This window comes from Condylura cristata, unplaced genomic scaffold (genome assembly GCF_000260355.1).
Source record: "Condylura cristata isolate star-nosed mole 26May11 unplaced genomic scaffold, ConCri1.0 scaffold00004, whole genome shotgun sequence".
NCBI lineage: Eukaryota > Metazoa > Chordata > Mammalia > Eulipotyphla > Talpidae > Condylura > Condylura cristata.
In genome coordinates this window covers 16,904,179-16,921,292 of record NW_004567105.1, presented here as the reverse complement: position 1 = coordinate 16,921,292, position 17,114 = coordinate 16,904,179, and the positions used below count along the sequence as shown (strand labels likewise).

The 17,114-nt window shown below is 32.5% G+C and overlaps 1 protein-coding gene across 1 annotated transcript in view; it reads right to left on the bottom strand.

Annotated features, from left to right (window-relative positions):
• EEA1 (early endosome antigen 1) overlaps window positions 1-17,114 on the bottom strand; it is a 93,737-nt gene that overhangs the window by 18,622 nt on the left and 58,001 nt on the right. Inside the window, exons 12-18 of the mRNA XM_012735139.1 lie at window positions 15,643-15,981; window positions 13,965-14,114; window positions 13,115-13,234; window positions 7,385-7,588; window positions 5,698-5,898; window positions 2,625-2,738; window positions 548-703 (exon numbers count right to left, since the gene is read on the bottom strand). Coding sequence (XP_012590593.1) covers window positions 548-703; window positions 2,625-2,738; window positions 5,698-5,898; window positions 7,385-7,588; window positions 13,115-13,234; window positions 13,965-14,114; window positions 15,643-15,981 — 1,284 coding nt within the window. The remainder of the gene's footprint in view (window positions 1-547; window positions 704-2,624; window positions 2,739-5,697; window positions 5,899-7,384; window positions 7,589-13,114; window positions 13,235-13,964; window positions 14,115-15,642; window positions 15,982-17,114) is intronic.

Below are 17,114 nucleotides of genomic sequence, written 5' to 3'. Positions count from 1 at the left end.
AATAAAAAAAATAAAATAAAAATAAAACATGTACTACAATGGAACCGATAGATAGGCTAATAGCTGTCATTTGTAAAAGCTACCCATTAATTAAGATTAAAAATGAAGATGAAATTGAAAAGACACAAAAAATGACTAGTAGTTTTTAAGATTTATTTTTATTTATTTATGCATATAAGAGCTGAGAGGTAGGCCAGAGGTTGGGAGGACAGGATGCTGGTGAGAGGATTCTGCAGGGAGCAGAACAGATAGACCTACTGAGATACACTGCTGAGAGGTGCAGCAGGCTAGACTAGGAAAGGTCTGCTGATCACCCTAGGAAAGGTTTGATCACCCTGACAGGGGATCAAACTTGTGCTGCATTAGCTGCTTATAGCTTCATGGTGCTGAGACTTAACCCCTTGCACCACAAGGGATGGCCCAGTTTTGTAAATTTTATACTACAATCTTACCCTTTGGTATTAAATATCTTTGACCATCTCAGTGATCAGTTTCCATTATTACAGCAGTAGAAAATATGATTAACTTTAATTTCTTTTATACAAACCTTAATTTGACCTTCTAGATCTTCAGTTCTCTGTTCTAAAGAGAGATGTTTCTCTTTATAGTCTTTGAGGTGACTTTCCAGCTGATTACACTGTTCTTGCTTATCTTGCAACTTTGTAGTGACCTGATCCAACTGAGTAGTGATCTTATTTAACTCCTATAGAAAAGCACAATTAAAGAAAATTTTTATAAAATTTACTTTATTATAGGGCTCAAATGTTTGGACAAAGTAAAACTACAGTCTAATGTTATCTTAAAAACTATTTGTATTATTACTGCAATGTTACTTCAATAAAGAAACAATCTGGGGAAAGACCTGAGTTTTATCAGTGGTTAGATTTAACTACCAATATAAAGTACCTCAAGTGAAGTCTTGTATAGTCTGAAATAGTAAGTTTGAGTAACAATTTAGTAACTTTTCAGTGTTCTTCTAGGAAGTTATTTTAGTAGCCAAAATATACAAAAAATAAATTAGGTTTAAACAATAAATTTTATATTACTATTAAATATTTTCAAAGTTCAAATGTCATATTTTAAAATAACATTTAAAAAGTTTAATTACTAGTAAATCCACCACTATCAGATAATACTTACTATTTTGATAACCTTCCTTCTAGATGTTTCTGAATGTTAGCCTCTTTTTTATTTTACTCTTAAAATATAAATAGGAACTCATTTTATGTACTGTTTTACTGTAACATCCTTTGTTCTTACAAAACAAGGTATCGTGAAACTTTGACATATTCTAAAATAACATTAATGAGTGTGTGAAATTTTATTTTCCACTTTTTAACAAAAACATTCTATTTTATTGCTACTAATATTTCTTTTGCATTAACAGAGATACAGAGTATCCTTAAAGCTATGATTATTCCCACAGAGTAAAGAATAAAAGTAAGCTAAATATAAAAATCTCTAAAGTTTTTGAAATAGACTACCAAACAGCTTCCTTCCCCTCTAATGTCAAAAGGTTGAACTAATGTATATCATCAGTAACAATGACTTTAATGGCTTATTCTACATCATTCCCAATCCTTCCAGTGTTAATTAAGCACATATGCACACATTTTATCACCAAAAGGGGCACATTCTATTACTATTAATTTGCAATTGATTCTTACTGAACTTGAATATTTCCTAATGTAGTCTGGTCATTTATTTACTGCAGGTGCATTTACTTTTTAATATGAAAATATTAAATAGCAAAAATATTAACCCTTTATCGGAAATAATTCAAAACGCTTTATTCTCTTGCTATTTGCTTTAGAATTTTGTTAGTAACATTTGTTAGCCGATAAATTTTATACTTTCTTGAGGTTATTGCATAAAAATTTAGCTGGGACTCTTTTCTCATCAACATTACAACAAACAACATTAAATAACAAATCAAGAACACCTAATGTACTTCCATAGTTTTTAAAAATTGGACTAAAACCAGTATTACTTCTCAAGTAAAAAAGTGAATTCAAAGTTATCTCCACTTGGTAAAAGGCAAAAAAAAATCTGCCAGCACCTTGTCCTTGGTTCTAACATAGGAAACTTTTTTTATTAGAAGTAATGAAAAAAATTAAGAGCTGTATCGCCAGTAGCCCCCATTTAATTCCAAGAAAAAAATAATAATTCTTATTATTGAGAGGGAATACATGGTTCTGTTTTCCTCTTTCAAAGCGTTAAGTGTATCTGGGTCCTGGCCCAGTCTACCTACTAATAACAGGTGTGGAAGTCTTTCTCTTTCCCAATCACTGGCACTTGATGGGATGAGACAACAATTAAACAATTAGGAGTAAATATTTGAGTTCCACACTGAGGTCTAGTCTAGGGGAGAAATACAGTATTAGGAAGCTCACCACAGCTACATCAGTTGAGCTTTATGAAAAACATAGTTGATATTTTTTTTCTCTGTCTGTCTCCTACATCTACTACTCATACCTTTCAACTGGTTCTAAATTCAGGGATTTAGTTAGGGGTTAAAGTAAATCTTTCACAAAGTTATATAAATCTTGACATAATTATTAACTGTTTGCAACTGATTTATCTAGCAAAACATTAAGATATAAAATTGCATCAGGTTTCCTTACCTGCTGTTTATCTTGTAGTGCATTTTGGGCTGTGTCCAAATGATTCTGAAGATCTGCTCTTTGAGCAGTTTTTGCTGCTTCTGCTGACAGCAATAATTCAGTTTTGGCTTTAATCTGTAACAAAATTTACAAGTCATTTAATTCATATTTACTTCTTGATTTACCCCTTGTGAATACACAATGCTTTTTTCACTACATTAATTTTAAATTTAAGTCCTTTCAAAAAAAAAAACAACTTAAGAATGTAGACAATGAAAATAACATTTGTGAAAACTGAACACATGGGTAAATAATGGAGATGACTCCTAATAATAGCTATATGTAGCACAGACCTATCCCTGTGATACCAAAACACCTAGTAACCCTTTCCTATCAAAGAAAAGGTATACATTTTTACTGAGAAGGGCCACTGCATCTTTCAGAAGTATACATATAAAGTTTATCTACCTTATGATAAACTAGGTAAAATACCAATGAAAGTGATGACTCCAAAATTAATCAAGATTTCCAAAATTCAAGACAGTCTAACTGAAACTGGAACTCAGTACTACTAGTAACTTCTCACAGGATTTAATTTGCAATTCTTATAAGAGTCAAGAATGAAAGATACACAAAAAGTTCAAAGCTTCCAATAATAGACTAGAAATAAAATCAAACAAGCAAAAAAAAAGTTCAGTTACCAAAAGTAACACTTTTAAGCATTTGAATAATAGCAAACACAAATATTTATGTAATATGAAAATCAAAAAGTAGGGAAGAGAAAGGTATATTTGAAATTAAAGCATTTTAAGAAAAGAGCAAAAGGGGAACTTTTTTTTAAGTTGACTGAGGAGAAGATCAGCCAACTAAGAAATTAGAAATCTAAGATTAAAGTGCTGGGGTAATTTTAAGCAGAAAGGAAAAATTTTAAAAATATGTTCTCAAAACCCCTAAAATTTTCAAAGAAATAATACTTTTAACAAGGTATATAGGCAGTTAAATTTAAAGCAAAAAATAAATGACAGGTAGTAAATCTATACTAAATGATAAATACATAACAGACTATGAAGAAACTTTTTGTAAAGTCAGTTTCATTTATATATGGAATTTCACCCAAGGAATAAAAAATTCATGTAATTGTTCATGGCCTTTTAATATATTATGTTTCCACTAATATGGTATCTTCCAAAGTCATGAGTCATATATATAAAAAAATTGGAAGTGATTAAGTAATAGTTACATTTAGCTTATTTTAGTAGTGCTTCTGGTGGAAGAAAAAAAAAAATGTAGGCTTTTGTATAACTAGCCGTTCTGTGAACCCTACATTCATAGTAAGTTTAGACTTGAGCAGAAAATGCCAACAACTACTACAAAAGCATTGTTGCAACTTTTGCATGAAAAATAGTAAAAAAAAAAAAAAGAGTCCTCTCATGATGTACTATCGAAAGTGAGAATTACCTTAGTGCTATCATGATACTGCATATTAAATATCTTGAAAGTAAGGATCAAAAGTTATATGGCAGACTAAAAACTTGGAAACAGTTTAAAAATTACATTTGTGCATTTAAAGGATACTCCATAAAAAATATTACCCTAGTTATCTTTGTTTAATATAGTAAAGTCAGTATATTTTGACTAATGTCAAACAGATATATAGATATTAAATATTATTAATAATATCTATTAAAACATGAGAAGTTACTAGTTTTAACTCTTGAAAGAAAAGTAAAGTTACATATTTTACCTCTTTAAGTTAGTGAGCTTAGAAAGAAATTAAACTACTTTTGGAAAAAAGTACCACAAACTGAAAAATACTTACTTGCAACATTTTTCTAAAACTATAGGAAAAGAAGAACTTATTGTCAAAGTAAGCAATGATAAAGAACAATGTTTTTTTTTTTTTTTTTCTAAAGGTGACTGATCTAATCATAAGAACTAGTTCTGAGATGAACAGAATTACAGGGTGATCTTTTTGTAAAGGGAAGGGTCCTATAATGCTAAACAAATCAGACTGGCCTAGGCATTCATTTCTACTTCCTCCCTTACTTCCCTCCTCTTAAATTGGACATCCATATATTGGGTTATCCTAAAACTCATCTAACAATTACTTTCTTAAATATTTATCTCTTTATTAGAAGATTTTTATTTATGTAGAAGAACTGGGATGTAGGCCAAAGGTGTGGGGGGTTTAGGGGGAGGGTGAGAAGATTCACCAGAGACAGAATGGGGAGCAGAACAGGCAGATGTACTAAAATACGATGCTAAGGGGAGCAGCAGGAGCCACAAGTGCAACAGGAGAGGTCTGCTGCACCATGTGAGTCAGCTCCCTGGCGGGGGATAGAACTTAGTCTCTCCCAGGTACCTTAGCTGTTCTAGGGCTGAAACTTTTAACTCCCAGGCTCCCAAAGAGGCCCAACAATTGTATTTTTTTAAAAAAATAAATATGTATTCATACCCATCAGTTTCTAAGAAGTATGCCAGTTATGCTATTTTATTATATTTTGGATAGAATTATTCTCCTAAAATAAACAAAATCAAGATCTACAAATGCTATGTAACTTTCTTTACTATATATCATCTAGAATAAGAAAGCCATAAGGAGAATGGAGAAAGAAATATGTCTTAACTCCCACTCCATGATTTACTCATTGAATAAGACTACTATGGTGGTCTCTGAAAGAACATATGTTACACGACACCATGTAAAGATATTTTTTAAATAAAACCTTTAAAAATATAAAAAATTAAAATCGGAAAATATTTCACATAAATACAATGACGTAAAATCAAACTAAGTTGAACTTCAAAAATAATAAGCAGTTCATCAGAACAGAGAAAGGTTGCAAGATCCAGTACTTTCAGGAGGTACAATTTGCTAGAAAAGCAGGAGATGGGAAAGGCAAACAGGAATGTTTAATAAACTGTCCAAAAATAACCTTTATCTAATTAGTACTCAGTGTTTTCTTTTCTATCAGTACATGAATGCAGAAAGGGGAAGGGAGAAGGAAAGAAAGAGTTTAAAAACATTTGGCAGCCTGAAATTGGCACTTTATTCCTACAAACTCAAATAATTACATAATTCATTATTACACACCTGAATATCAAGCTGGGAGACCTTTTCCTTGCTTTCATTCAACTGACTATTTAATTCACTGACACTTGTTTCTAGGGAAAGGACACGGTCTTGCGCAGCTCTAAGATGGGCCTTCTGTTCTTGCACCTGGTCATGCAAATTCTCCTCAGCTTGTTTGTGGCTTTCTGACTGATTCTTCAACTTCTCTGTTAGCTGTGTTACCTACAAATAAGCAAGACTAATTAGAAAGGTCACAAATGATAACAAGAACTAATACACCAAAATTAAACATCATGAGTGTTATGATAGCTGTACATATTTTTCCAAAATTAAGTAAATATACCATATCAAAATCCTAAGAAATAACATCAAATTTGGAAAACCCTATTTTAGGGTCTTCTCTATTGATTTATAATTATACCTGCAGATTATTAAGTTTGAAAAATGTTATACTCATTAAGCAACTGCCACTATCAAGAGAAAATTTCAGTTACCCAGAAGTGTTTCTTCGCACCCCTTTGCGGTACTGTCCATTTAACTCCAGGCCCAGATCAGTAGTTACTGATCTGATTAAGTAATAATTAGTACACATTCTGATAATTCAGAATTGTCAGAAAAACGTATTGCAAATATTTTCTCTCAATCTGTATATTAGCTTTTATTTGAAAAGCACATATTTTTCATTTAGATGAAATCATCTAAATTTCATTTAGTTGATATTTCTTTGGTGTTCTTTGCTTAGAGTACACTGAACTGTTTATATTTTTAATCAAGTTAAAAATTCCTTCAGCAATTATTTCTACAAATATTTTCCTCCCTAACATCTCATGACACTAATTATTAGCAAGTCAGATTTCATGAAACTGTCCCATGAGTACTAAGGTACTAATTTTTTCTGGCCATTTTTCTCTCTGGGCTCCATTTTGCATAGTTCATGTGACATACAACTAAAACTAAGCTAGAGAATTCCTTACAAATAGTAGTAACCAAGGCTAATTTTGATGACTAGGGATAATCACTTATATTGCAGTCTAATTCCCAAATTAGGTAAGTGATATGACCTATAAAAAGGTAAATACGAGTAAAGTTTTAATACTTTTCATTTTGGTGAGTATAATTCTGTAATTGGACAATTCTTCCCAAAAAAGCAACTGAAATTGTTTTCTGTTTCAAAATGCAGTAAATTTTATTAAGTTCTTTTTAAATTATTTATGAATGTTGGGCAATAAGGCAACAAACCAAATTATTATTAGTTAAATATTCTCCAAAGATATATGAATTATCAAAATATAAGTAGCCATGAAGTTTATATACTAAGCAATCTCAGTTAGAACTAACAGTTTATGGTTACTTTTAGTTGTTCTTACAAATACATTTTCTTATTCAATCTTTTTTTAAACATTGTAACATACCATGATATAAGTATGCAGTGGTAATATCTCTAATCTTCAAATGAACTAACAAGATGGAGTGAGTAGCTCATGGTCAGACAAGAAATAAATTACAATCTGGGACATGATTTCCTTTGTCAATTCATGTTAATTTACTTTCAGCACAATAACAACTCACCTCTAAGGTAAATGAGATGGCATTTGTCAAAAATGTATCTTAAAAAGTACTAAATAGAAGAAATGAAGAATTATTTAAACAAAATGCTTAAACAGATTTAGAGATACACGTGAATTTTATAATACATTTGTAAACTTACATATTCCTGTAAAGTATGGTTTTTTTCTTGTAATTGGTTAAGAACAGCAGTCTCTCCTTCACCAGCCTGAATTTTTGCATAAAGGTCTTCTCTTTCCTTTTCTAGTAAGGAAATATTTTCTTTACTCTTCTGTAATAAGGCCTCAAGGTTCTGAATCTTTTGGTCCTTATCACCAATTTGACGAAGTACTTGCTCCAAATCATTCTGTAAAGAAACACTACTACCTTAAAGATAGAGAACTTAAAAAGTTATTTCTCAAATATAAAATGATTAATGGTAAATTTCACAACTCAACTCTTAATCTTACTATTTTATTAATCATATCTTATAAATGTAATCCTATTACATTTAACATGGCACATTTAAATAATTATAATCACATATATGGTAATATACATCCATCTTATAAATAACATTATAATTTAACAAAAAAACTTTAATTAACCATACCCCTATTCTAATACTCTGACTTCATCACCTACTATTCTTCTGGTAGAGTTCTTTTGATGCACTGAGACCCCTCTTTATTCTTCAATTATACTAGCATACTCCCCCTTCAGAGTCTTGGCACTAATTGCTCCTTCTGTCTGAACACTTCAAAAGTTATGCTGCCTTCATAATCAAGCCTACCCTGACTATTACAATAAAGTTGTTGCCATCTCAAATACTCTGTCCTGAATATTTTTCTCTTTCTGTAACACCTGTCCTCTAAAGCACTATGTGATTTATTTTTCATGTTTATCTACTTCCCTTTACTTACTCACTAGAATGTATCCGCTACTAAGATGAAGATATTTGCTTCTTTTATTCATTGATTTATCAAAGACAAATATGCTCTAGAATATTTGTTGAACGAACAGAAAAAAAGGGACCGTACTCTGACGCACATACATTCATGAAAGTTCACTTCAGTATCCTGATATGACTCTTCTATGATTCCTCTATGATTCAAGAGATTCTCCTTTCACTTTACCAACAGCCTTAATGTTACACAAAGCATGATGCAATGATCTACATTCCAGAATAAACCCATTAACATTTTTACTATATGACCCACCTTTGCCTCAATCATTTTAAGAGAGTCTGAGTATCTTTACTAAGAACAATGCAAATCTTATACAAATCTTAGAGCCCATCCTCTGTAAAACAGGGTGAGCAAAACCACCTGTTGCCCTCAAGTGCCAATATTAAAACATTTTAAATCACTCACTTTTAAATATGGTTCTCATTCTTTTAAGTTTCAAGGACACAATAAAAGGCAACCTAACCTCCCTGCTTTCACATGCATGCTACTCCTGCCACTAACAATCTCTCTCTACATTCTCTGGAATCACAGGATAAGGCCTAAGTTTTTCTCCAAAACAGTCACTCTATTTCCAAGTCATAATTGAAATGTGGTTCTCCCTTTATAGATGTTGATTTTTTCCTTAACCCTTTATGATATGTAAGGGCTGTTGCACTGGGCAAACAGGGGAGGTTGACCTTTTCCTGGTTTTTCACCACCATTACTCACCCTCACGTAAAAGCTTCATGATGCTTTGGGGAGTATGCCATTCATCTATTCTACCCTCTACTCTGTTTTGCTATCATTTATAAATCCCTACCTCATTCACTGAAGACTTGAGACCTTATTTAGTCTTTCTCTCAATCCCAATTTCTGCCAATTTCCTGGGAAATACAAAATACATAAAGAATTAAGAATACACCCTCAACATTCATATCATACTAATTCCTCGACCTTTACTCATTCTACATTTCAATTACTCACACCTAGGAACTTGTACTCATCTGAAATTGTTTCAGATGAAACATTTCAACTATCTAATGGTGACTCTAACTTGTTGACCATCTTCTAATTTCATAATATCATTTCTGTTCTTCAGTGTCTCTTTGACACTGAACTCAATTTTCTTCAAACTCAGCATGACTTATCTTCTCAAACCTCACATATGGATATAAGCTAAATTAGCCACTGCTTTAACTACATTCTCATTTTACTCCCAAATTTTCAGTATCAGCATTCCCAAAAAGCTAATAAGCTAGTGCTGCAATTTTTCTCCACTGCTTTATTTCTAAATCATGTTAAAGCAGAATCACAAACTCCATAGATTGATGCCACTACAAATTTCTAGAGTCCAACTTTAATTATATACTCAGAATCATTTTGTCAATCTTTTCACTTGAATCAGGTCTTCATTCTCAAACATGCCCCTCAATAAATACTTAAAAAATCTCAATATTCTCTAAATTCTCAACTGTTGCCTACCTGAAATTCACTCATTACTATCTCAGACTAGCCCTCTATCACTGCAAAAAAGGCATCTTCAGAAATAATCTACCTTGATATTTCATTCCCTCACCTATTTACCTCCTTTTCTCAGACTCCAAAGGATATGTACACTTCAGAACATCAGTTCAAATGTGTGACCTCCCATTATGTCCACAGAACATAGTTTTTAGCAATTGACTTTATTCCTTTAGTAACACTCTTTCTCTAGCATTCTAAGTTACTTCCTACCTACCAGTAACTTTGTCCTAGACTATAAACATAATCAGGTATCTTTCTCAAAAACAATTCTCAGGTCTCACTGCACGTTTGCCTAATCTTTATTCAAATCACATTTCATTTCAAAAGTTACATAAACATTTACTTTCCCAATTCTATCATCTCTCATTTACTTATTACTAAAAAAAAAAACAAAAAAAGCAGACTTTTGTTTGTATCACTTTGTTAAAACTACGCTTAATAACAAAATCACCAATTTGCTTCATTGCCTAATCTAATTGACAGACATTTTTCACTTATCATACTGTGCATTCCCAGTACACACCCACACTTGAAGTTGCTGATTTCTCCTCAACTTTTGATTCTCCCTAGTTCTTTGTTCTGCTTTTACTTGACAGGTTGTTTTTGATTGCTTTGGTCACTCTCTTTCTTTGGGTTATTCTTCCTTTATTCACTCTTTCTTCAATACTGGTACTTCATAGAAGTCTTGGATTACTGTTAAGTTGTCTGTTTTTTTCATTATACTCTCTCCCTGGCTGATCACATCTATCCTAATAATCCCACTTACTACAAATACACTGACATTTCTTAATAATATACATAGCATGACTCCTCCTCCAAACTTTTAATTTATCAGTGCCTTAAAATATGTCTGAAACTTGGGTCCTCCCTGGTGACACAATGGGTTAAAGCACAGCATTATGAAGCTTTCGCAGCCACTGCAGCATGAGGGGGTGGCATGGCAGACCTCTCCTGACCCACCTGCTGTTCCCCTCAGCAGTGTATTTCAGTCAACCTGACTGTTCTGCTCCCCACTCTGTCTCTGGTGAATCCTCTCACCGTCCCACTCCCCACAGCTCTGATCTGTACCCCAGCTCTGTATATTTAAATAAATAAATCATTTTAAAAAAATGTCTAAAACTTAATTCATCACATTTTCCTATAAAAGGCTATTTGGGCTCTCATTCCTTATGATGATACCTTCATCCACCATTCACTGAATGCTGTCAATGTGGAATTCATTCTTTTGTTTGTTCATCTTCTCTACAACTATTAAGTCGGTAAGTTATTTTATATCCCAAGTATTACTCATATTTATCCTTATGACTTTTAACAATTACTTGAACTAAGGCCATCATTTCTGTTTCATCTGAACTACAGCACTTATTAACCTTTTCATAAATTTCCTGTTTTAGAATATTCAATTTGAGAATTAAATCTCATTCTGCACATTTAAGACCATCAGTATTCTTCCATCTTTAAGGATAAATGTCAAAAAGGGATCTATAAACTTACCCATGTCTGATGCTTTAGCCTCCTCTAACTAATCTCTAAATTATACTTTTAAGCCCCAGCAAAACCTAACAGTTTAGTTCATACCACCTTCAATATTCTTGTTCTTATAGCTTCTCCTCGGAATTTATTCCTATCACCAGCTTTGCAATACTAAAACTTGTGTAACTAAAACTGTCACTTCTAAGAAGTTTTCCTCAACTGCCCTTTTCCAAATTCTATGCAGGTTACATAATTATCCTCTATGTTACCATAACTTAAAGTACATGCAAACACTTATAGCTATATTCGTTAGACCTCTTTGATTTTTATAATTTTTCATATTTCCATAATAGCAGACTTTGTCTAGGCTCTTTGTGATTATTTTCCCTAAAGAAATAAGAGTTAAACCCATTAGAAGTTTGAAATAAGGAACTATTAAGTATATTCAACCCAGTCTGTCACTCTCCTCTCAGTCTGTAAACAATCTCTTGCTAAGAAAGTAAAAAGACAGTCATTTCCAGCTTTACCTGGGTGAAAAATCTAATTCCGGAGTGCATGCAAAAAGCCCACTTGGCTAGAGACATACACTAAATTTTCTACTCAGTGTTACTATTCCATTTCTTTGCTACTCTTTACAGTAAAACTCCTAGAGCTATCTGTTCACTGCATCAAACATATCACATTCCACTTTCTCCTGAACCCTCACCATCAGCATTTCCTTCCTCCTTCTCTATGCAAATTGCTCTTATCAACATTCTCAATAATGTTCATGATGCCAAACCCAGTGAGACTCTTAGTCTTCATCTTGCTTGCCTCCATCCTTCCTAATGCCCAGACCAAAATTCTTGGAAACATTCTTTACTTCTATAAATAGTCCACATCAATCTATCAGTAAGTTTATGAGCATGGCTTGTACATATGTGCAGAATCTAGCCATTTTTCACTATCTAGTTTCCACTCTGGTCCAAGGCCTATTATTTTGTGACTGAATGACTATAGTCACAGTTTCTTTGTTTCTATTTGTGTAAGCCTATAGCCTACCCTCAATTTAGCAGTCAGAGTTATCCTGTAAAGTTTTAAGTTAGATCATGTGACTTCTTTGCTCAGAACCCAATTTCTCATCTCTCTAGTAAATGGAAGAACAAATAAATGAATCCAATATTTTGATCTCTATCAATATGACTTTCATACACTTTGTAAACTCAGAAGGGAAAGAAAGTATATGACTTACTGACTCTTTTAAACTACATTGCTTTTGTTATATATCATTTGATTATCACTTCCTAGCAAACAACACTGTTCATTATTCCTCTTTATCCTCATTGCTTACCATAACCGTGTGCCATACAGTGTTCATAACATTTAATGAATTAATGAAAGAATGAGGGAATAAATGAAGTCAAAGTGAAATTCATGTCAAACAACGGGTATCCTCCTCCCAATGACAAAAGAAAAATTTAACTTTTAATTTTCTAAATTATACTATAGACTCTGTGTAAATTTAATTTAATTACTTACATTTTCTATACCTACTCCAGTGTTCATATGGTAATTCTGAAGTAGGCAAAGACATAACCAACAAATGCTAAATTCTTCTATAGCAAATATAAAATATTTATTTTCACTGGGCTAACCAAACCAGAAAGTTTCATTTACAATAACTTTAAAGAAATACATTTTATGTAGATATATACATTTAACAGAATAGACAATATTTTACATAACTTGCTTATAATAATAGTAAATCAATTTATAATAAATATTCTAAAATAATTTAGAGGAAATTTTCAAACATCAATAAAAAGAAAAGTATTTCCTAATGATACATGTTGAAAAATATCAAAGCCCTTCAAAATCAAACGTTTTCCATTATTTGATTTTAACTCAACAAAATAATAATGATTTGGTTAATGTATGTTTAAAAGGCAAATAATTCATGTAATGTTTACCTGAGCTTCTCGAAGTTTTGCTGTAGTGCTTTGCTGAAGAACTTGCTGTTCTTGATGTTGTTGCTTTGTTTTATCTAATTGGTGCTGTAATTCCGTGGAACTTGTTACTTTTTCCTTCAACTAAAAGGAATTAATTATATACACATTATTTATAACAATTATCTACCCGGCAGTTATCAGTGAATTTTTTCCCCTTACAACAGTAATAAATATCATTTATTGGAGAAGAATGGGATCATCTACCATATCTAGTTTTGCAGTCTAGAAGAAAATATTAAAGCTATAGGTTTTAATTTTCAGTGTATGTTTAATTCTAATAAAAGACATAATTTAATGATAACTTCTATTTTAACCAAATAATTACCTTTTTTAGCAGCTATACCTTCAATTAAGAGAGCATTCTAAATCTTATGCATAATTTTTAAAAGTAAAAACTACTAAATGCAAACTCAAAAGTTACAGGCAAGTCATTGATGACACTCCTCAGCTGTCCATTTTTCACTATTACATTAGAACTATCCTTTCCAAGTCAGAAGAATCCGCCTTTACCAGACTCTTATTATATTTGGTCCCTGGAATGTTCTCTGCCTCAAACTGAAGCAACAATCTTCTTCACGTATTCTGCTGAGAACTTTACTGTACATAATCATAACAAAATGACTTAATATAATTAGTAAGTAGGATGCTTTTATTAGAAAGAAATTTATGACAAAATTTAAAATTTTAGAAAAACATACAATTAAAGTTCTGGTTGGATGATAATATCTTATATATCTCAAATCTATCACTAAATTTGTTAGCATACAATTTTGATAAAACATTTGATATACTTATTGAAATGCTAGCTTACCTGTTCTTCTAAACGAGAAAGTTTTAGCTGTAGATCAGCCACTTGTTGTTCTTTATCCATCAACTTTTCACTTGAAAGCTGCCTTTGCTCCTTCAGTCTACCATGAGCTTCTCCTAGTTGACGTTCTGTTTCCAGAAGTTTGCTGTGTAACTTTGAAAAAGAAAAAAATGTGCATACAAATTCATAAATTTATTACCACCATCACTACCACCAATAATTTAAAAAAAATTTATTTATAAACATAATATTATTTTATTTATAACAATTTTATTTATAACTATAATGGTACCTATGATCTTACTAATTTAACTCTAAGTAAATTTTACTGTGATAAATTAGGATGAATTAGAATTCAGATTTGATGTGATTTAATAGGTACATACATAAAAAGATTTCTAGAAAAGTGAGAAGTGAAGCAAGTAGTATTTATCAAAGTGAAGAGGAACAGGAAAAATATTCAGGCCAAGAATGGAAATGCCATAAAAGCAAGGGCCACTGCCAATTAAGTAAGTATAGTTGATTGTCTAAAATTTCCATTTTTCAACTAATTTTAATGTTATCTGTAAGAATATTAAGAATATTTCTTAGTTAGAGTATAGATTTTAGGGCCCTCCCTGGTGGCACAACAGGTTAGAATGCAACACTGCAAGCTGGCTACCGCCATTTCAGTGCGAGTTCGATCCCTGGTTCAGGAAGTGACCCACATGGCACAGCAGATCTTTCCTGGCCCTCCTGCTGTTTCTCTCAGCAGTGTACTTCATGGATTTGCCTACTCTGCTCCCCACTCTGTCTCTGGTGAATCCTCTCACCCTCTGCACCTCTAGCTTGTACCCCCATTTCTATATGCATAAATAAATAATTAAAAGATGTATATAGATTTTAAAAATTTAATAGAAATTCAAAACTTACACTAAACTTCATCTGCTATACATTATTTACCTATAAACATAGACTAATTTTGTTTCCTTCTTTTACAATATCTGTTTTATAGTGTTATATCTTAAAGATATGTTAATGAAAAGTTTTTAAAAAATGAAATAAAAAGGGTCAACAGGGCCCTTCCTGGTGGCGCAGCGGGTTAAAGCACTGTACTAAGAAGCTTAAGTGACTTCCGCATGAGTTCGATCCCCGCCTGCCCCAGAGGTGACCACATAGCATGGCAGATCTCTCCTGACCTGCCCGCTGCTCCCCTCAGCAGTGTACTTCGTCGATCTGCCTGCTCTGCTCCCCACTCTGTCCCTGGTGAATTCTCTCATGCTCCACATCTCTAGCCTGTACCCCAGTTCTGTATGAATAAATAAATAAATCTTTAAAAAAAAAAAAAGGGGTCAACAAACTCAACTAATTATAATAGCTAGCACCTGGTGAGTATCATGTGCCAGAAACCAGCCTAAACAATTTATATGTATTAATTCATGCACACTTTATTCCAGTATTAGATGGTAGATACTATTACTTTTCCTCATGTTAAGAAAAATGTAATGAAAGGAAATGAGATTTGACTCACTATTACAGGTTGTGAAATTAAGATGCATTTTAATTATAGTATTTTAATGTAAACTATATTATGATCAAGTAACTATATTATTACCAATTAATATAAACTATATTGTGATCCAGAACACACAAAGAATGAACCATAAGGAGGATTACAGTCAATAAAAGTTACATCTCTTACTTGATTAATTTCACTTTGGAGTTGTAGCCCATGGTGCTCCTTTTCCTCTCTCTGTTGCTGTAACTGTTTAAACTCTGCCTTAAGATGCTGGTACTTAGTCTCTATTTCTGATAATTCTTCTTTGAGCTTTTGAATAGCTTCTCCTTTTTCACCTAGTTCTGCCTGTATTCTCTGTAAGGAAGTTTCAGATGCAGATAATCTTGATTGAAGCTGTTGACAGTCTAGGTCTTTTTGATGAAGGCTTGCTTGTATATTCTTTTTACTCATAGATTCTTCATTATGTTTCTCCTCTAACTCACTGTAGTCCAATTCTTTCTTCAGCAACTTCTCATTCAGGTTCTGAAATATTAATTTAACTATTTTTTCTAATATTTAAAATTATTCTATTCAAACAATGTATACAACTATCAAATGTTTTCATCAATATTACAACATAAATTCAGTGAAAATATTACAACTAAGAGTATATAGATTTATTTTTGGTCCACTAGACTAATCTCTACTATTGTTACTTAAAAATAAGCAACATAGGGCTCTCCCTGGTGGCACAGCGTGTTAAAGCACAACACTAAGAAGCTAACTCCACTTCGGCATGAGTTTGATCCCTGCCTGTCCGGAGACACCTTGTGCTTGTAATGATTCTATGGAAAAGTCAGTTGACAGAGTGGTTGGTTTTCCCTTTTAACTTATGTTGCTTATTTTCACCACAGACAGAGTGGGGAGCAGGACAGGCAGATTGACAAAATACACTTCTGAAGGGGGGGATAGGTGGGTTAGGAGAGATCTGCAGATCTCTCTGTCTGTGGTGGTGAATCCTCTCACCACCCCTGTGCCTCTGGCATGTACCCCAGTTCTGTATTTACAAATAAATAAATCTTTATAAAAAAAGAAAATAAGCAACATAAGTTAAAAGGGAAAACCAACCACTCTGTCAACTGACTTTTCCATAGAATCATTACAAGCACAAGGTGTCTCACAAGAGATATTGAAAGTATTTACAGAAAAAAAAAATTTCAGAATTTTTTACTCAGCAAGATTAACTTAAAGACAGAATAAAGAGTAAGGAGCTTCACCAAAAAGCAAATAATAATAATAATAATAATAATAATAATTTATCAATGCCAAGTCAAATATTAATTCTGCAGGAATAAAGTAACAGTATGATGACTATTAGGCAATAGACACCTAAATTTTTAACATGAAGAAGAGAAGGAATGTAATAATATGGCCCATCAGAAACAAAGACTACACCATACAAATGAATAGTCCATAATATACTAACCTCAGTAGAACCTTCAAACAAAAAAATAATAGAAGTAACACATAAGACAATAAAAATGGGCCCTCCCTGGTGGCTCAGTGGATTAAAGCACAGCACTAAGAAGCTTAAGCCACTTCCTCATGAGTTTGATTCCCGCCTGCCCAGGAGGTGACCACATGGCGTGGCAGACCTCTCCTGACCTGCCCGCTGC